Source organism: Canis lupus, chromosome 17 (genome assembly GCF_011100685.1).
Source record: "Canis lupus familiaris isolate Mischka breed German Shepherd chromosome 17, alternate assembly UU_Cfam_GSD_1.0, whole genome shotgun sequence".
NCBI classification, from domain to species: Eukaryota; Metazoa; Chordata; class Mammalia; order Carnivora; family Canidae; genus Canis; species Canis lupus.
The window spans coordinates 19,881,265-19,902,428 of NC_049238.1; the positions used below are offsets into that span (position 1 = coordinate 19,881,265).

Here is a 21,164-nt window from a genome sequence, read left to right on the forward strand (position 1 = left end):
GTGAAACCCTTGCAGGTCTGCAATCATCATGCTTGATGATTTCTTGAAAATTAGCATGAACTCATGACTTCTCTTGAAAGAAAAGCTACAAAATAAAGAGTAAGTGATGGGAAGAGTAATAAGTAAACTTCAAGTTCACTCATTTCTGCTCTATAAATAATCCTGCCACCAAGTACTGAGACTGTGGCTCAGTGAACTGGCTTTGGTGACATCACATCTCGACACCCACATGACACCCACATGGCAGTGTAGGGGATGTAGCATAAGCAGGTGGGCTGCCCTCCTCCTCTTCTACCAGGGCAGCCATTTTCAGTTTCTCTCCATTTTACATTCCCCTTAGATTTCACCTTTTTAAAACATCCAAAACCCCTATCTCATTTTCTACCAACCCCTGGAAATTTCCTAGAAGAGCTATGCTCACATCCTTTTAAGAGCTAAACGTGCTGCTACTGTGAGCATCAAACTCTTCCCACTCAGCCCTACTTCTCTCCTACTTGTATTTGGCTACATTTTTTCCTGCCATACTGAATCCATCTGAGAACACACAGAGATAATAGTAAATACTGTATATAAATACATGAAGTTTTTATGCCTCCCAGTATATACTTTTATTTAAAAATCATTAATGAAGAAGACTGTAAACTAATATTTCTTTAGCAATGTCCATTCCATAATATGCTAGCTGGGCATATTCAGAATTTAAGGAATACAATTGCTTTATTTAAAATAAAATTGTTTTTGGTTTGTTTTTTTATATTGTTTTGTTTTTAGCATTCAGTATTTAAGAGAAACCGATGGAAACTTTTAAATATATCCAAATTAAGTTGTTAAAGCAAGATTTAAAAATCGTTCTTAGCCAGGGCACCTGGGTGGCTCAGCGGCTGAACATCTGCCTTTGGTTCAGGTCATGATACCAGGGTCCTGGGATCAAGTCTCAATTCAGGCTCCCTGTAGGGAGTAAATATAGGGATCAAGTCCTGATTCAGGCTCCCTGTAGGCAGTCTGCTTCTCCCTCTACCTATGTCTCTGCCTGTCTCTCTGCATCTCTCATGAATAAATAAATAAAATCTTAAAAAAAAAAAAGTTCTTAGCCATATTGCCAAACTACACAGCAACTTTTTCTATATTTACTCATCATAAATTATATACATAAAACTCTTTACACTAAAGAAATCTTTAGATTGTTCAAAGTAGCAACAGTGTTTTATACTATTATACTGTTACTTAGATGATAAACAATAACCCCGAGCCTTCCGTTGATAAGTTCAACACTGATATATTTTGAATTTTAGCCAAACCTAGTTTCATTAGACATATGATTTTTTATAGGTTTATTTCATTTAAGGTGTAATTTCATTACATTCCAAGCAGTAGTACTTATTAGAGCAAAAACCTGGGCAAGAAAATGGTATTATAACACAACAGAATGTGTGCACTGGAATATTTACACATGAAATAATGACACTTGAGGTTTACTTCAAAAGAAGCCAAGGAAAAGGGGAGGGTAGAGGAGAATAGCCTGGGGACACAGATGAAATAAAATCAGTGATGTACTGTAATTACTGAAGCTGAGTGATAGATACCTTGAGTTTTATTACCATATTCTTTCTATGTTTGTATATATTTGAAATTTTTCATTAGAAAACATTTTAAGAGGGGTACTTTGGTAGTGCAGTTAAATGTCTGACTCTTGACTTCAGCTCAGGTCATGATCTCAGGGTCATGAGATTAAGCCCCACATCAGGCTCTGTGCTGGGCATGGAGCCTATTAAGATTCTCTCTCTCTCCCTCTGCCCTAACCCACCTCCCCTCAAAAAAAAATAAAATTAAATTAAAATAACCCCCCCGTGATCATGGTATCTCCCCTGCCAGGTAAGCCAGTCGGAGAAGGACAAACATTATATGTTCTCATTCATTTGGGGAATATAAATAATAGTGAAAGAGAATATAAGGGAAGGGGGAAGAAATGTGTGGGAAATATCAGAAAGGGAAACAGAACGTAAAGACTGCTAACTCTGGGAAACGAACTAGGGGTGTTGGAAGGGGAGGAGGGCGGGGGGTGGGAGTGAATGGGTGACGGGCACTGGGGGTTATTCTGTATGTTAGTAAACTGAACACCAATAAAAAATAAAAAAAATAAAATAAAATAAAATAACCCCCCCAAAAGAAAACATTTTAAGAAAAAAATATCCTAAGAAAGTAAAAAGTCAGGGGTGCCTGGGTAGCTCAGTTGGTTAAGTGGAAGCCTTTGGCTCAGGTCATAATCCCAGAGTCCCAAGATCAAGCCCTGAATCAGGCTCCCTACTCAGTGAGGAATCTGCTTCTCCCTCTCCCCCTCACCCTGCTCATGCTGTCTCTCTTTCTCAAATAAATAAATAAAATATTTTTTAAAAAATGTAAAAAGTCAAGCTACAAATAAATAGAAGATATGTACAACATGTGTAAGCAAGAAAGGACCGTTACCTGGAATCTATGAAGAGCCCTTATATCAGCACAAAAGAAGAAAAAATATACTAGAATCATGGGCAAAAGACAAAGAGGCATTTCATAGAAGTAATATATTTGGCCAAGAAACACACAAAGACATGCTTGATAATCAAGAAAATGCAAATCAGGACAACAATGAGATGTCATTTAACAAAAACTGGAAAGTCTGACAACTCTAAGGCATACAGAAAGAACGTGGATCAAAAGGATCTCTTATGCATTGGTACAATTTGTTAAAATAATATGATACTATCCTCTAAAACTGAATTTCATGTACATCCCCCACCAAATCAGCAATTCCATTCCTCAGGATAGGACTAAAAGAGCAGTTTAACACACTTATATGCATGCACCAGGACATACATATAAGAACATTTCAGGCAGTGTTGTTTCTTAGAACAAGAACCCGGAGAAAATAAAATGTATAGTAACACAACAGAACTTTACACGACAGTGAAAATTACTGAACTATAGCTACATGAAACATGAATGAATCTTTAAAAGATATTACTACATGAAGAAAGTAAATCAGGTAATAGTACAGATAGCATGACTTTTTTTTTTACAATTGGTAAAAATGTTTAAAATTAATACTGTGTTTATGCCTCTACATGTGGGAAAAAACTGTTCTTTAAGAAGAACAAGATAACATAAAATCAGAATCAGGTTCACCTTAGTTATGCGTAGGTCAATGGGATGGGACAAGAGAGATAAGTGTTAAGTTACTGCTAATGTTCAAGTTCCCAGGTTAGATACTGGGGCTCATGATGTTTATTATTTATAAGAATGGATGAGGCAAGAAAACACATACAGAAAGACCTGTTAGAAGCCATGGTAGCAGTTCAGGGAGCAGATGATGGTGGCAGGCTGGGTAGTAGCTGTGGGGCTGTAGTGACATACACAGATTTGAGAGATTCAAGAGATAGAAATGACAGATCTTGGTAACTGACATGGATGTGAAGCTGAGAGAGAAGGAAGGGTGTAAGTCATTCTTACAGGTTTCAGATTTAAGGAGCTGAATGCAGGGAAGGCCACGTAACAGGAAAGGGAGCCCCAAGTTTAGCCGCACTACAAAGAATTTCATGGTGGACACATGGTCATCTCCCTCATATAGAGTCCAATCACCCTCCACTGTGAGGCAACATGTAGTGAGGGTGAGAATTTAATCACCCTCTGCTCCAGAGACACAAATCCTGATCTGTTTGAGCTAAAAAGTATAACGTCTGCACAAGCATGGCCCAAATACACGTGTCTGGAGGGAGGCTCAGAAAGAAACCGGCTCTCTCCAGCTACCTAGACTTGAAAGAGGAAGCATGGAATAGCTGACAGCAGGCATTTTTTGAAGTAGCAAAAGGATGAAGCTGAGATAAGAGGAACACAAAACCACAACCACTACGAAGAGAAGAATTGAAGCCAGAGCTCTGATGCAAGCCAGATTGAGGGCTGGCCTGCCTCTGGGCTCCTCAGTGATGTGAGCCTATATTCCTGTTACTGCAAAAGCCCATGTGAGTAGGTTTTCTACTGCTTGCAACTAGAAACACCAACCTAATACTACAGATGTCAAAGATGGAAAGGCAGTTTGTAAATCACAAGCCCTAAACAATGAAATTGGCTCAACTGATAAAGAGTGAGGGAGATTTCCTGTCCCTCATGCTGGAAGTTTCAATATCCCTGCTCTTAAAAAAAAGAAGAAACAGTTGGTCACAGCATCCTCTGTTGTACCTTCAGACCAGACCACATGACTACCGATACTGTCATACTGAGGACCCGGTAAGGAAAAAAATAAGCCTATCCAAATGTTTTGACTATTCCTCACAGCTTCTACTAATGTCCTACACAAAGATGCTTACATTACTGTTCTCTGTGGTTTTAGTTGTCAAATATAAAATATTTTAAACCCTTGGCATTAAAAAGATTAATTCCTAATTAAATACACACTTAAAGAGAAGTCTAGATCCTATTTGTTCCTTAAATAGTTTTACAGTCTTATAATCCATTATAATGACCAGAAAACAACCTGGCCAAAAATTTGACTGTGAATTTGGAGGTGAGGTGACTTAAGGATAATTAAAGAAGTGTTGCATTCAAATTTTAACTCAGGAATCATGAAATATGAAACCTGAAAAGATTAAGTAAAGTCAGTAACTAGATATTCTGTATATCAAAAGGACTCTCCAGTCTAAGTAATAAAGAAGCCAATCAATAAAAAGACTAATATTTGAAATATTTCACAACAAAATGCTATGATTTTCACAAATAAAACCCCATAACCAGATCCTTTCATTTTTCCAGGACATGAAAGCCAATTTCAAATTACTGAAGAGGAAATCAAGATATTATCACAAATATATATATATTTTCATATATATATAAGATTTCTAGGTTAACAATGATGTGAGCATTGATTCTGATGCCCATGGCCAAAGTTTTCAACAGGATATTATGATATGAGAATTACCAAATTTACCACTGACCTACTACTGCCCTTCCTCTTCTAAACTCACTCATCTTTTTTTGTTTTTCCTAGTTCTCTGCAGTGTACTCATCTACTGATCTGTCTTCATATGATTTATGTTTGCTTATTCTTTTCCTTTGTCTCTATCTGGATGTGTCCAGCTGTCTGTAACTATGTACCAGAACACCTCTGCATCTTCTCCTCTGGTTGGTCTTCCCATTGTCTCTTGCTATCTCTTTACTCTTCCCTCTCCTTCGTTCCTTACCCATAGTATTTAACTTATTTGAGATGATTATGGAATCAAAGTTTATAATCTCTGCTTTATCATTTTTAAACAGTAACATGACTTTTATTTCTGATTTTGTAAAAATATTGTTTCTTGAATTAATCTGTGTTGCACAACCTTAATTGATTTACTCAGTGAATTAGTGTCATGATAAGGTGCTGCTTATTCACCACAAAATAACCATTTTTACTAAGGGTCTTCAAATCAAAAGAGTCATTCTTTGAACAGTATAAAATCAACCTTACGGATTCACTAATCTAAATTACTAAAAAAAAAAAAAAAAAAAAAAAAAAAAGGGATGCCTGGGTGGCTCAGCAGTTGAGTGTCTGTCTGCCTTTGGCTCAGGGCATGATCCCAGTTCAGGGATTTAGTCCCACATCAGGCTCCCTGTGAGGAGCCTGCTTCTCCCTCTGCCTGTGTCCCTGCCTCTCTCTGTGTTTCAAATAAATAAATAAATAAATAAATAAATAAATAAATAAATCAATCAATCAATCAATCTTTAAAAAATAAAAAATAAATTACTAAAAAAAGGGCATTCAAATTCTGGGATTTAGGTCTAATATATACTCTTATTTTAAAAATTCAAATTTCCCAAAATAATGTTTTATTAAATGGATAGAATATCTAATTAGATAACATCTTATAAAATTGGATAACATAAAAAAAAATTGGATAACATCTTATAAAATGTGAATTGAGTACCTACACTGTGATTTGACTTTGACAATTGCAGACTTTTATCATTAATTCAGTCTTCAATATTATAAAGTGTAATGAGTAACATTTTACAAATATATAAACTGAAAGTAGGTTTACAGAAAGGAAAAAAAAAGCAGAAAGAATTAACCCATCCAAATTGGATGACCAACATTATAGCAGAAATAAAAAACCTAAACTCTTGGTTCCTGGAATATAAACATTAACTTCCGTGGTTCCATCATTTATTATTTCTTTTCATTTTTTATAATACTAACTTCACTCTCCATGAATACAAAAACATCAAATCATTTCTGTTTTAATTTGTAGTACATTTAAATAGTTTTCTTCTAGTGTTATGAAGTGTATAAACAATGTTCTATACTGAAAAAAATTAAAATAGTACCCTAGACATAATGAGAAGAAAGTAAGAGTAGAGAGTCAAGGGGCATTTATTATTACAGAGTAAAGAAAGGTTAGCTTTAAGGTCAAATAGAATACCTCATAGTCAAATTCATAACTTAGCTATACTTCTCTGAATAGAGAACAGCTATACTATAGTACTTATAATTTTACCAAACAATATGTCTCAGTGTTGTGATTTTCCATAATTTTATAAAATTTAATATGTGACATGCCCAAGGACAGTAAGTCACACTGGCATCTAACGAGTATTTAGAAGGAATTTACATAAAATAACTTCCCTTTTAACTGTGATTCTAAGTTGACAGCCCTCAGCAAGGCAATCTGGAAGAAGGATGACTAAGGGACAAACATTCTTAAAATGAAGTAAGCATGCAAGGTACTAGCCTGTCATATGCAGCAATCATAAAGTTGAGGAGGAGGCTGATAGACTGCTCCACACTGATTTGGTGAGTAGAAGGAAGGCGCTTATTCAGCTGGTAGTAGAGAGAGGAGATGACTGTTTCGAGGCGGGACACACTGATCTCAGTGCTATGGTCCAGTGTATTAAGGCCATTGTCTCGGAAGGCTTCAATCATGTTCCAGATATCAACAAGATGGACTAAAACACAAAGAAAATAAACAGTCAACAATTTAAAAGTTTTAATTCATCAGAAAGGTCTAAGAACTTTTCATTTATTTACATCTAACAGAATACTGAAGGGTGGCAAAATAAGATCCCCAAATACAAAATATGCCACTTTAGCATAAGGATTATTTTGAGCTAAAGACACCTGAAGAACAGCAGGTGCCAAGAAGGTCATGCTAAACTCCTTTTTCTTTCTGAAAGCAGGAAATAAACTCCCAAGTGAAAGATGCCCTCCCTATTCCAAAAGGAAAGAAACATTCTTATCCCTGAAGACAGTGAAATGAGGCCAAGAGAAATCTGTACGGGTTTGATTAAAATAACCTCTATCTTCCTTGAGACTCCCCATATATTTTAGTTATTTTCCACAATCCCTACTCCTTCTTCCCTAATATATCAGCACTTAGGCTTCGTCCCTCCTTCGGGTCTTTACTTTGCTATGGGGGCTCCCAGGTACATGTAAAAATCTGTGTGCTCTTCTGCTAATCTACCTATGTCAATTTAACTGTCAGGCCTAACCAGAGACCTTAAGAGGGTAGAGGTAAAGTTTTGCCTCCCCTACAATATATATATTTCAAAATATATATATTGTGAAATTTAACAGAACATCAGAGACAAATTCACAAGCTTAGTGGGAAGTATTAAGTATTAATACATTTCTCTCAGTATGTGGTAGAGCAAACATACAAGCATAAATACAGATGTAGACAATCAAACTTTACAACTGGCAAAGTAGGTATAATGGGCACAACATGAAATCCTGCCCCTAGTGTTTAGAGAATATACTCTATTTTCAAGACCACAAACATCATGTATGAAAATTGACCTTATCCTGAGTCATAAAGCTGATCTTGGCAAATTTCAAAGGATTCAAGTCATTTCAAACATGCTCTTTGATCAAAATGAAATTAAGTTACCAATTATCAAAAAGACCACATTCAGAAATGAAAAAACAGGGATCCCTGGGTGGCGCAGCGGTTTGGCGCCTGCCTTTGGCCCAGGGCGCGATCCTGGAGACCCCGGATCGAATCCCACATCGGGCTCCCGGTGCATGGAGCCTGCTTCTCCCTCTGCCTATGTCTCTCCGCCTCTCTCTCTTTCTCTCTCTGTGACTATCATAAATAAATAAAAATTAAAAAAAAAAAAAAAAAAAAAAAAGAAATGAAAAAACACAGTACTAGGCAATGTCCTTAATCTGATTAAAGATATTTACAGAAAACTGGGATCCCTGGGTGGCGCAGGGGTTTGGCGCCTGCCTTTGGCCCAGGGCGCGATCCTGGAGACCCGGGATCGAATCCCACATCGGGCTCCCAGTGCATGGAGCCTGCTTCTCCCTCTGCCTATGTCTCTACCTCTCTCTCTCTCTCTGTGACTATCATAAATAAATAAAAATTTAAAAAAAAGATATTTACAGAAAACTACAGCAAACATATTACTTAATAGTAAATGTTGAAAGCCTTTCCTCTGATATTGTGAATGAGATAAGAAATGCCCACTATCGAATATAAATTGGTACTGTAACTATGGAAAACAAGAAGGAGGTTCCTCAAAAAATTAAAAATAAAAATACCACATGAATCAGTAATTCCATTACTGGGTATTTGCCCAAAGAAAATGACACTAATTTGAAAAGATACATGCACCTCTTTGTTTACTGCATCATTATTTACATTAGTCATTATACAGTAACAACCCAAGCATCCACTGATGGATGAATAAACAAAGAGGATGTGGTATACATATAGAATGGAAGATTATTCAGCCATATAAAAAGAATGAGATTTTACCATTTGCAACAACATGGATGGACATAGAGGGTATCACACTAAGTGAAATAAGTCACACAGAGAAAGACAAATAACATATGATTTCACTTATATGTGGAATATAGAAAACAAAAGAACACATAAACAAAAAACCAGAAACAGGCCCCTAAATACAAAGAACTGGTCATTGCCAGAGGGAGGGGGTAAGGGGATGGACAGAATGGGTGAAGGGGAATGAGAGATACAAGCTTCTAGTTATGGAATGAATAAGTCATGAGAATAAAAAGAAAAGCATAGGGAATACAGTCAATGGTACTGTAATAGCATTGTATGGTGACAGATGGTAGCTACATTTGCAGTAGGCATAGCTAACACACAGAGTTGTAGAATCACTATGTTGTATATGTGAAACAAATGTAACATTGTGTATCAACTATACTTCAATTAAAAAAAAAAAAAGAAATGGGGCATCTGTACGGCTCAGTTGGTTAAGCATTCAACTGTTGATTTTAGCTCAGGTCATGATCTCAGGGTCCTGATGGGCTCCATGCTCAGCAGGGAGTCTACTTGAGTTTTTCTCTGCCTCCCTCTGCCCCTCCCCTTGCTCACACACCTGCGTTCTCTTTCTCTCTAAAATAAATAAATAAATCTTAAAAAAGAAATGCTCACTATTATCATTTCTATTGTACTTTGGGTCCTAACCAATATAAATAAGCAGTAATTATCCATGTGAATTTCAGAAATGAAGAAATATAGCTGTCATTATTCAGAAATGACAAAATTCTACACATAGAAAATCAGATTCACTAGATAAATTACTAAAACTGATATTTGAGTCTAGAATTATTGCTATATATAAAACATAAAAATTACTATATTTCTATTAGCAACAGAAAATGAAATTTTAAAATATTATTTATAATAGCATAAATTATCAAAGATTTAGGAACAAATCCAATGGAAGAACTGTAATGTCTCTATGAAAAAAATAAATCTATAAATATCAATTCTCCCCAACTTAACCTATAGATTCAGTGCAGTCCCAACAAAATGCCACAGGGCTGTATGTTAAAAGGATAAATTTTACTATATATAAATTATACCTTAAAAAAAGAAATAAAGATGGAAAAATCCTAGCAGAGTTCTTTGCTTCATTTTGTTTGTTCTTAGTAGAAATTGATAATCAGATTCTAAAATTTATATGAAAAAAATAAAATAAAATAAAGTTTATATGAAAATAAATGTAAAAGGCCAAAAATGTCCCAATCTTAAAAAGAAAAACAACAAAGTAGACAGACTTGCTCTATTTGATGTTAAGATTTACTACAAAAGGAGGTACCTGGGTGGCTCAATTAGTTAAGTGTCCAACTCTTGATATTGTATCAGCTCAGGCCATTATCTCTGGGTCAGAATCGAGCCCTGAGTTGGGCTGCCTGCTTAACATGGAGCTTAAGATTGTCTCTCTCCCTCTCCTCTGCCCTGACCCCCACCCCAAACTCTCACTCTCTCTCAAATAAATGAGTAAATCTTTTTAAAAAAGACTTTTTATAAAGCTATAATAGTGGTTATTGATAGGACAAACAGACCAACGGAACACAGAGTCCAAAAGCAGTTCTCATACATGGAAACTGCTATGAAAATTTTTACATATTTCTCCTAATGAGTATGAGGAAAGATTTTTGGGCAGTGAAGAAAAAAGGATGGCCTTTTCAATAAACAGTATAGGGACAACAGAACATACACGTGGACAAAACTAAAATTTTACTCCTAAACTGTACACCCACAAACAAAAAAATTCAACGCTGATTAAAAAGAATCAAATGTGACAAAATAAAACTTCTAGAACAATGCATCTTTTACTATACATTACTAATGCCAATAGCCTGGGTTCAGACTCTCAACACTCCACACACAGACTGCTGGTTCCCAAGAAACAGGAAGAATTATTAAAATTGTAGTTGTCAATTATTAAAATTGACAGTGGTTTTACCACAACCCACAGAAATATTTTTTTTTTAATTTTTTTTATTTGTGATAGTCATACAGAGAGAGAGAGAGAGAGAGAGGCAGAGACACAGGCAGAGGGAGAAGCAGGCTCCATGCACCGGGAGCCCGACGTGGGATTCGATCCCGGGTCTCCAGGATCACGCCCTGGGCCAAAGGCAGGCGCTAAACGGTTGCGCCACCCAGGGATCCCCAGAAATATATTTAAATCAACACACACACACTCTTCTAGATATATAAAAAAAAAAGTTTCACAAAATACTTTTAACCTTATCACATAATTTGTGTTCTGATTTTTTTTTCCTTCTCTTTTTTTCTCTATTACATGTTTTAAATTCTGGCTACAGCTCATCAAAATGATTTCATGAACCATTAATGGGTTACAACCCATAATTTGAAAAACAATGCTTTAGGAAACCGGAGACTTCAGTCCAGCATGACATGGTAAACTCTCTAAAGAGAATTTCATGCAAGGATTTTTGAGTAACACTTAAAGTAGGGTTGAAGTATTTAGATGTTAAAGTGACTTACCCAACATCACATGCTTATAGTAAATGTCAAAACCAGGACTAAAACTAAGATTTTTCCAATTCAAAAGCCAATGTTCTTTCCATTACACAAAATAGTTTTTCATTAATACACATACACATGCGCACACACACACACACACACAAGAAAAATACAATAATTCTGTCATAAGTTAATCTTCATGGAAATTAAGAGAGGAAGATTTTATATGCCTGTGTGCATGTGTATGCATATACATACATACACATATATTTCATTTACTTATAAGTAGCAATTCTCATAATGATTACTTATAAAAAAAAAAAGGCTGATTTGTGTTGTATTCACTTTAATCAAGAAAATTAACTTACTACGCTTCCATTAAAATACTGTTTTTCTTTTCTTCCAGAAGCTGATTATCATACTCATTTTGTATTTTTTTTTTGTATATTTTTTAAACATAGAAAGGTGAGAAGGAGAAATCAATTCTCTCATTTAAAGAACATTAATACTGTGCCACCCTCAAAACCAGTTACATTATTGTATTTGGGCAAACATTTTGAAGGACACACAGAGTAAAATGAGTTCTTTCCGTGACTAATTTTTACATTTTAATAAACACTTAGGACAAAAAAAATTTAATTAACATTACAATATGACTAAAAGATACTAAAACCTTTTAGTTTTGAGAGCACTATGCAGCTATCACAGAAATTAGCTGAAATGACTTACGGTTGCATCGTTTTTGTACAAATCGTAATTTGCAAGCTGTTCTATAAGTTGATAGCCGTATGACATCAAAATTCTGAGCACCTGAAAAAAGTACAAACAAGATGTTCAGCTGGATTTACCACGGAATTTCTAAATGCTGGGAAGTGACTCTTTTCCACAGCATGTACACAGGCTATATCTAACATGTCAACTAGGTCTTCTTCTGAGAAAACAAAAGGGATAAGGAAAGGTTAGTAGTGCCCACTCTGTGCTCAGGACCATGCTAGCAGTTTTGCCTACATTATCCTGTCTGCCAGCCTAACAAAAATTCTAAGGGAGAACATTCATAACTTCAGCGAATCTTCCCTTTTCTACTACTTCTGTGGGAAATACGAGGAAAACTAATGTGAGCAGCTGGGAAAGGAAAGTCCTATCCCCATCAACTAAACAGAAAGAGTACTAATCTGATGGATCAGACTACAGGACAGTTATCAGGCCTTGTCTGCTCATGGAGAAGGTATAGGAAAAACTCAGTGCCCGTGGTATGTAACTCACTCTCTTCAGATGCTTCCTCCGGTAAAGCCAGATCTAGGTACTGCATAATGAAACAGGGCAAATATCACAAATGTCCAAAGTGAACCAGTTGAAGAAAACGGGAAACTCTGCAAGCTCCAGCCCAGTTTGCCAGACATCTCCACTTTAAGGTTTTAGGTGCTAGTCAAGATCCAAGTATCACTCTGTTTTCCTTTGTCATTTTTTTCCCTATGAAAATACATCCCTCTAAACCCAGTGGGAGGGATGCCTGGGTGGCTCAGTGTTTGAGCGTCTGCCTTCGGCTCAGGTCATGATCCCAGGGTCCTGGGTTTGAGTCCCACATCGGGCTCCCCATGGGGAGCCTGCTTCTCCCTCTGCCTATGTCTCTGCCTCTCTCTCTCTGTCTCTCATGAATAAATTAATAAAATATTTTTTTAAATTAAAAAAAATAATAATATAACCCAGTGGGAAAAGGCAGAAATAAGAATGGGATGGCACAGGATTCAGAAATTTTAGGGAACCCTGGCCATAATATCATTTTAAAAGTCTAATAGTAGTCCAAATCCCAAAACAAGGGGCACTAGGTGGCTCATGGTTGAGCATCTGCCTCTGGCTCAGGGCATGATCCCGGGGTCCTGGGATCAAGTCCTGTGTTGGACTCCTGGCAGGGAGCCTGCTTCTCCCTCTGCCTATGTCCTGCCTCTCTGTGTCTCTCATGAATAAATAAATAAAATCTTTTTAAAAATCTACAAGATGATATAATCAATAGCTGTAGAACTTTATTAAAATCTTAATGTACCAATATTCAACCACTACAAGATGGAGTGATATAATATAACTACAAGATGATATAATCAATAGCTGTAGAACTTTATTAAAATCTTAATGTACCAATATTCAACCACTCAGGTTCCCAAACTTCTCATACATTTACCTTCTTCTGAAGCAGTCATCTTTCCTGGTTTCTATAAGGAAAATCCTCATACTGCTCTAAAAATAGCCCTTACTTTTTAAAAATTTCCCTTATGTAAGTGTCATGTTGATTTCCTGATCAGAAAATATGGTAATTTGGCACATAAAAAAAAGAACAGAAAGCCCCAGTGAAGAAACTAAAATGATTATATTATCCCTTTGGGTATTGTGAACTAGAAAAGATTACTCTTCATTTTCACTCATTTTGAGAATATTTCGTTATAAGAAATACACTAATGTCAGACAGTATATTTCAAGCTCATCAAGATATGGCACAAAGAGTCCTAACCAAACACACAGGCAGAACTCTAGCCAAAGGTAGAGAGCCCAGGGAACCTCCTGGACAGAGAGGAGACTATCTAAAACCACTGAGTACCCAAGAAGTACAGGGAAAGGCTAAGAAAGGATTAACCCTTCTTTCTATATTATACTTCTCCTCATTCATGAGACTAGGATATCAACCTCTATAGTATAACAGAATCCCAAGGAAAGCAAAGAATCAAATGGAAGGGTTATATTATATCTGCTTGTATCATAGGCTTGTATCAGAGTCTTGGAGAGGAACTTGGAGACTTCATTCTAGAGAGTCCTATAATCAAGCTAGGTTTGGGAAACACATAACTATCCAACTCAGCTAAAAGGTCTGGCTCATGCAACTCTCAAATTTTACCTCACACCCAACTCCAATCAGTATGGGTTACATATAATTACCCAAACATGCCAAGCCCTCTCATCTGAGCCTTTGTAAGTGCTACTTACTGCTCCAGCCCTTTCTTCATCACATCACTGAACTGACTGAGCCTAGACATTGCTTCCTTCCAGATCCCTTCCTGGACCACCCTCCACCCAGTGCTTTCCCAATCATGGCTCCTCCCACCCTATCATTTCTTATTTCCATTTTCAGGAAAATAAGTGTTTCATGAAGGCAGAGATTATTTTATTACTGTGTTGTTGTTCATTATTATATGCCCAAAACTAGGACATCATAAAAATAGCACCTGAAATATTTACTGAACAAATAAGTAACTGAAAATTAGAAAGTTCTTTGTTGGTATAAAAGACTAATCTGCTTTCCCCCAAAAATATAGCAAATAAAGTAAAAATATTACATAAACTATATAATTTTGGAAAAGCTGATACAAGGAGATGATAAAAGTAATGGGGAAACCAACTCCTTTCCCTGTATAAACACACTGATGCATGCAACCTTCTTCAGATAGAGCACAGGATCCCAAACTGCATTCTAGGGGCTAGAGGATTTGGTGGAGATGCTCAGCACACCCAGAGAAGATGTAAAGAAATAAGTGTATTTAAAAATAAATAAATAAATAAAAGAAGTAAGTGTATTTTGTTAAAAAGGATCTAACTAATACATGAGGAGGAGAGAAGGAGAAAGAGAAGACAAACCTAGTAAACTTAAGGATAGTAACATTTCTGAGTTGTCTGAAACTCCTACAATCTTTTTTTTTTTTTTTTAAGATTTTATTTGAGAGAGACAAAGATAGTGACCGAGATAGGACAAGCGGGGAGGAGAGGGAGCAGCAGGCTCCCCACTGAGCAGGGAGCCCTATGTGGGACTCTATCCCAAAACTGTGGGATCATGACCCGAGCTGAAAGCAGACTCAACTGACTAAACCACTCAGGCACCCTGGAACACTTACAGTCACTTTTAATAAGCAAAACTTTTCAAGAGTATAGGAGTCTGAATAAGTAACAGATATAAACACAAATGACTTCCTTATTTTTTTTCTTGGCAGTATGATTAGAAACCCTGGGGATCAGAGATGAAGCCAGAGGTCCCAACAGAGAGGAAGGTACAGACCACAGAATGGTGACTCTCTCAGTGGGTAAGCTAGAAAAAAAAAAAAATCCCACAAAGGGAAATGTTAGGGACACATGACTGGCTCCACCAGATTTAGATTAAAATTTTCAAAGCAAGCAAAAAAGTGATAATCAAAGAGGTTAGACAAAAGAAAACTGATCATACTAAAGAATAAAGTCTAATTTGTGGTGTTAAAAAAATAATTCTAAAAATAGCATATATCTCATAAAGGGATACTCTAAAACTTTCTAATATTCCTGTATTACTCCGAATAAAGTTATGAATATTGATAAGCTCTGGATTTCATTTTAATTGATGTTAGAATTTCTAGGGTAGCCACAAAAAAAATAGAAAAAGAATATACACAACCAAGAAGAGGGAAAAGTGGGATGAAAGGATGGAAAAAGAATACTCACAACCAAGAAGAGGGAAAAGTGGGATGGAAGGAAGGAAGCTCAATTCATCTAAGGAAGGCAAGAAATGAAGGGAAAAAAAAAACAGAGAAAGGACACAGCTGATACACAAAACAAGATGGAAGAAAAAATGAAATCTATCAATATTCATTAAAAAAATTCATTAAAAAATTAAACAGGATAAATTCTTCAGTGAAAAAACAAAGATTGTCGGTCACAATGGTTGTTGTTAAATAATCTACCTTATGCTGTTTACAGGAGATACACATAAAACATAAGGACATGGGAGCACCTGGGTGGCTCAGTCAGTTGAGCATTCAACTCTTGATTTTGGCTCAGGTCATGATCTTAGGGTCCAGGGATCAAGCCTCATGTCAGGATCCAGGCTCAGTATGGAATCTGTTGAGGATTCCTTCTCTTCCTCTCCCTCTGCCCCTACATCCCCTCCTCTAAAATAAATAAATGAATCATTTAAAAAAACATAAAGACACAAGTTTTTAAAAGAAAGAAAAGATACTGTTTTAAGGCGTGCTAACCAAAGAAAACTGATACAGCTATATTAATAACAACAAAATAGACCTCACAGCAAAAAGCATTAGTAGAAAAAGAGGGTACCTATATAATGACAAAACAGTCAATTTCCTAGGTAGATGTAATACTTTAATGCATGTGCATCTATGGACAAAAGCTGCAAATCACAGACAAAACTAAGGGATAAAAAATTAAAATCCATGATCATAGCAGAGGTTTTTTAACAACTTTCACTAATTAAGTGGTCAAATCAGAAAGGACAAAAAAAGTCTGAATAAAACATGTAACAAGCTAAACCTAAATAACAAAATCATACGCATATTTTCAAGCACACATGGAATATTTACAGAAACATATAAAAAATATCACCAAAGATTCTAGAACATCCTTCATTCCTTGACCCATATCCCAATTAAACTAAATATTTTTTTAATTAAGTCACTGATTTGCAAATTTAAAAGAGTACTTCTAAATAATTCCTAAGAGAAGTTAGAAAACACAGAGAAGTAATCATGAAAATGGCATATATTGGAACACATGGAAGGCAAAAATAGAAAATCACAGGAAAGAAGTTCTTAAGTGCTTACATAAGAGAGGAAAAAAGTCTGAAAATAAATGGCCCAAGTAACCCAATATAAGAAGTCAGGGGAAAAAACAAGAGAATTGCCTGAAGTGGAAAGAAGAAAGTAATAAACACAATGGCACAAAATAATGAGGCAGAAACAAAGATATATGGAGAGGACCAACAAAGCCAAAGTTCCTTGAAAAGACCAATGAAACTAACAAAACTTTGGAAAAGGAAAAATAAAATCAGAATCTCTGAGCAGGGAGGCCTGGCATCAAGCATTTTATAGATGGAACTATACTTTAGCACCAGAGTTAAGAACTACTATTCTCACTTACCACCTTTCATTTTTCTTAGTAATTTTATATCATGTCAGAATCGTAAACTAACAAATTATTTCCATGTAATTTACTCCACTCTTCTTTCAATAAATATCTATCGAGCTACTGAGGTCACCAAGATAAATAGATGTGATCCTTATTCTCATGGCACTTAGAGTCTAACCAGAGAAAATATTAAGCAAAGAAAGAACAGTAGGGAATTTAAAGGTATGGTCTAAAAACAGAAAGGCTTAAAAGTATTATAGAAAGGAGTAATAATAAGGGTCATCCAACATTGGAAAATACAACCTAACTAAATTATTAAATTATTAGGACTGCTTTCAAGCTATACGGCAAAGTTGAGTCACTCTGACAGAGAACTCATCATATGGTCTGCAAATCCTAAAATATTTACTTTCTGACCATTTAAGGAAAGATTGCTAGCCCAGTACTATATTTACAGAGTAAAGGAGAAATATATTCATCTCAAGAGAAGCAGAAAACATCTGATAAAATTCGATACTCATTCATGATTCTCGAATCATAAGTCTGCTTTTCCCTCTCCCTCTGTTCCTCCCCTGACCCCCACTTGTGCGCGCTCTCTCTCTCTGGCTCTCTCTCTCTCTCAAATAAATAAATAAAATCTTTAAAAATATGTACATACAGTCCCAAAGAATGTACAACATTAAGAATGAACCCTCATGTAAACTACGAATTTTGGGTGTTAACAATTTGTCAACACAGGCCTATCATTTGTAGTGAGTCTACCTTCCGGTGGGGAGTAAAGGAGGAAACTAAGCACATATCCTATGGGAACTTACCTTACCTGCCTCTCAGTTTTACTGTGAACTTAAAACTGCTCTAAAAAAGTGACGTCTTAAAAAATAAATAAATAAATAAAAAATAAAAAAGTGACGTCTTTAAAAAAAAAAAAAAAGATGGATATACCTACATAAGTAAGAATCTATTAAATACCCATTGAGACTAATGAAAGAGAGGAGAAAGATCAGTGGATTCAAAATTAACATAAAATCAACCCAAAACCTAGACAGTAGAATCATATGATAAGGCTGGCAAAAGATGATTTTTACATCTATAGAAGGCACTAATGGAGATTAGGCAGGATATTGGAAAAGAGAGAGTAGGGCTTTTAGCAGCAGATACCACTGTCACCAATGCAATTCTTCCCATGAAAAAAGAGGGGAGACAAGAAGCTATATTTACCAAACATCTCCAAACAAACAAAGCTATATTTACCAAACATCTCCAAAACATCTCCAAAACTCCATATACTTGAGTTTGTTACAGAGAAAGGCAATTTGAGGTTTGTGTCAAAATGATAACATTTACCAAGCAGCAAACCCAATTCTTCACAGAATACACAATATCTACTCCAAATATCTATCTTAGTTGTGCTCTCTTGCATGCTCGTGTTTATTTACTGAAGGCATCCCAGGCACTTGTTAGTATCGGAATTATTATTTATTTTGCTTTCCTCATTTTGTCCATTTCTCCTTCTCAAAATGTGAGCAATATGAGAGAAGTCAGAGACTATGTTCAGTTCTCCCCTTATCCCCAGCACCTAGAACAGTGCCTGGAACATAATAGACCCTCAATAAATGTGTTAAAAATTAAATGGAAAAGATGACCCCTTTGAACATAAGCAGGAACAACAAGAGAGATGAAGGTGGGCCCAATGGCATGAATAAGGTCACAAAGACACCAAATGCATGATCCATTTGGGAGATGGCACATACAGTGTGTGATGGGAACCGGGAACCTGTGAACTGAGGACAAAAGAGGCCAGAAGAGCCTTGCCTGGCATGCCCAGGAGCTTGGGCTTTCTTGGGAGAGTGATGAGGAGCAACTGAGAGGATCTAAGAAGGAAGTAACACAGATTTATACAGTTCAGCTGGCAGCATCAGAGATCACAGATTTGAAATGGTTGACCCTGAAAGAAAAGATCTGAAACAGATTGCTTTAGTTCAGAAAAGTAATGATGATAAAAATATTAAACACAACTAACCACATAAAATACCTACTATTCTGTGTCAAGCACTGTGCTATGTGCCTAAGTGACAGTATCTCATTTAATCTTCACAATAATTCTATGAAGTAGATACTATTCTTGTTTTATGGGCAAGGAAACTATAGCACAGAGATGAAGTAAAGTCACCTAAGGTTATACAGCCAGGGCCTAAACACAGGCAGTCTGATGGCAGAGCCTGGATTCAGTGCCACTACAGTATGAGGAACAGACCACTCAAGACTCCCGTATGAGATTAAACTCAGCTGCATTTTGCGACTTTGGAGGCAGAAGGTGAGGTGGAGGGAAGTGACTGCAAGGTGTCTGACCTGGATGACTAGCAACTGGAGACCCAGAACTACAGAACTCAAAGATTGCCCAACTGACTGCCCACCCAATGCCAAAAATTTCTTCTCTGACATCTTCAACAAATATTTACCTAGTTTATGCTTGACAGGACAATATAGATCTGAGTTGAGTCAAAATCTGCCTGCTATTACTAAGACTCCAAAGATTTTAAATACCTTGATTTTTATCTACTGATTTTTTGAGGCTTTATCTGTCGATTTTTACTCTGTGATATGCAGAACTCTAGATTTCTACCATTTTCTCAGGGGCTATCTCAGGCAGGGCTCCTGTCTCCCCTCTCTAACCAAGCAGTACCAATTTTATGACACATGTTGAGGGTCTTCGTAAGATCCCACTTTTTAAAAAGAGTACAATGCTTTTAAAGGATATCACGATCACTGGTACAGACCAGTAACTCTAATTCATGGCAAAGGAATTTGTGATCCACCAAATGTGAGTGCACTGGTCAAGGCCACACAGTCCAGGCCACATAGATAAGTAATCGCAGACCAACAAAGTCATTCAAATACTGGGAACTATTCCATTCCTCTCAGCTATCTTTCTCTTTGTTCAAGTTTTATAGAAGAATATAATTTTTTAACAGAAGATTTCAAATTGTATCACAAAGTAATATACCAAGCCATATATATTTGTGCTTTTTTAATTATTCCTATAGCTTTAAATGTTGCCCTAACACTCAGTTCTCTATATCTTAGAATCTGTATCTAGTATAAGGTATCTTATATAATGTATTAATTATTTATCACCACCTGCAACCTCATGGTAACAATGGAGTTACAGTAAGAGATCTAAACTGACTGGTGTACCTTAGGACACCTGGCTGGCTCAGTTGGCAGAGCATGCAACTCTTGATTTCAGGATTATAAATTTGAGTCCATGTTACTTGTAGAGATTTCCTTAAAATAAATCTTAAACTCCCAGATGTTTTAGGTAATATTTCTGCTTTAGTATTTATGATCTTGCTGAAGAAAGCAATTCAAGTCAACTCAATTACAATATATGCTCTGGCTTGAGGTCCTTCAACTCTATGATTCAACTCCCGTTCCTCCTTTCCTAGAGCTTGGAACATGCTAATGCTTGGGGTGCCTGGGTGGCTCAATCAGTTAAGCACCCAACTCCTGATTTTAGCTCAAGTCATGATCTCAGAGTCGTGAAATAGAGCCCCAAGTCAGGATCCATGCTCAGCATAGAGTCAGCGTAAGATTCTCTCCCACTCCCTCTCCTTCTGCCCCTCACTCTGCTTGTACTCTGTCTCTCTCTGATATAAATAAATCTTTAAAAAAAAAAAAAAGGAACATGCTAATGCTTAAAGCTGTGACTTGATCAGGAAAAAGAAAAAAAGGCGTCCCCACACATACAAACAAGGAACCAAGGAATCCAGAAGCACTCAAGACTCACGCATTTCTATGAACAGCTGCCTCTTCTCTGCCATGGTCTTCCGCTTGTTCCCACTTTCCTCAATCATTCTAGAAACAAAGAAAGATATATTAAACCACTGTAATTTAACAATTCAACCAAGTGCTTATCATTCTGTTATGAAGAAATACAAGAAACCACACTATATATGCACATTTAAGAGAGTATCAGAAAAATAAACTGGAAGCCCGATATAGAAAAAGACAAACCACCGTACTTTTATTTATTTGATAGGT

General features: G+C 36.3%; 1 protein-coding gene across 16 annotated transcripts in view; it reads right to left on the reverse strand.

Annotated features, from left to right (window-relative positions):
- Window positions 1-21,164, reverse strand: part of DTNB (dystrobrevin beta) — a 244,842-nt gene that overhangs the window by 195,635 nt on the left and 28,043 nt on the right. For all 16 annotated transcript variants that reach the window (XM_038560959.1, XM_038560968.1, XM_038560966.1 and 13 more), the window contains exons 2-4: window positions 20,911-20,978; window positions 11,982-12,062; window positions 6,735-6,948 (exon numbers count right to left, since the gene is read on the reverse strand). In XM_038560959.1, the coding sequence (XP_038416887.1) occupies window positions 6,735-6,948; window positions 11,982-12,062; window positions 20,911-20,977 (362 nt within the window). In that variant the 5' untranslated portion in view covers window position 20,978. The remainder of the gene's footprint in view (window positions 1-6,734; window positions 6,949-11,981; window positions 12,063-20,910; window positions 20,979-21,164) is intronic.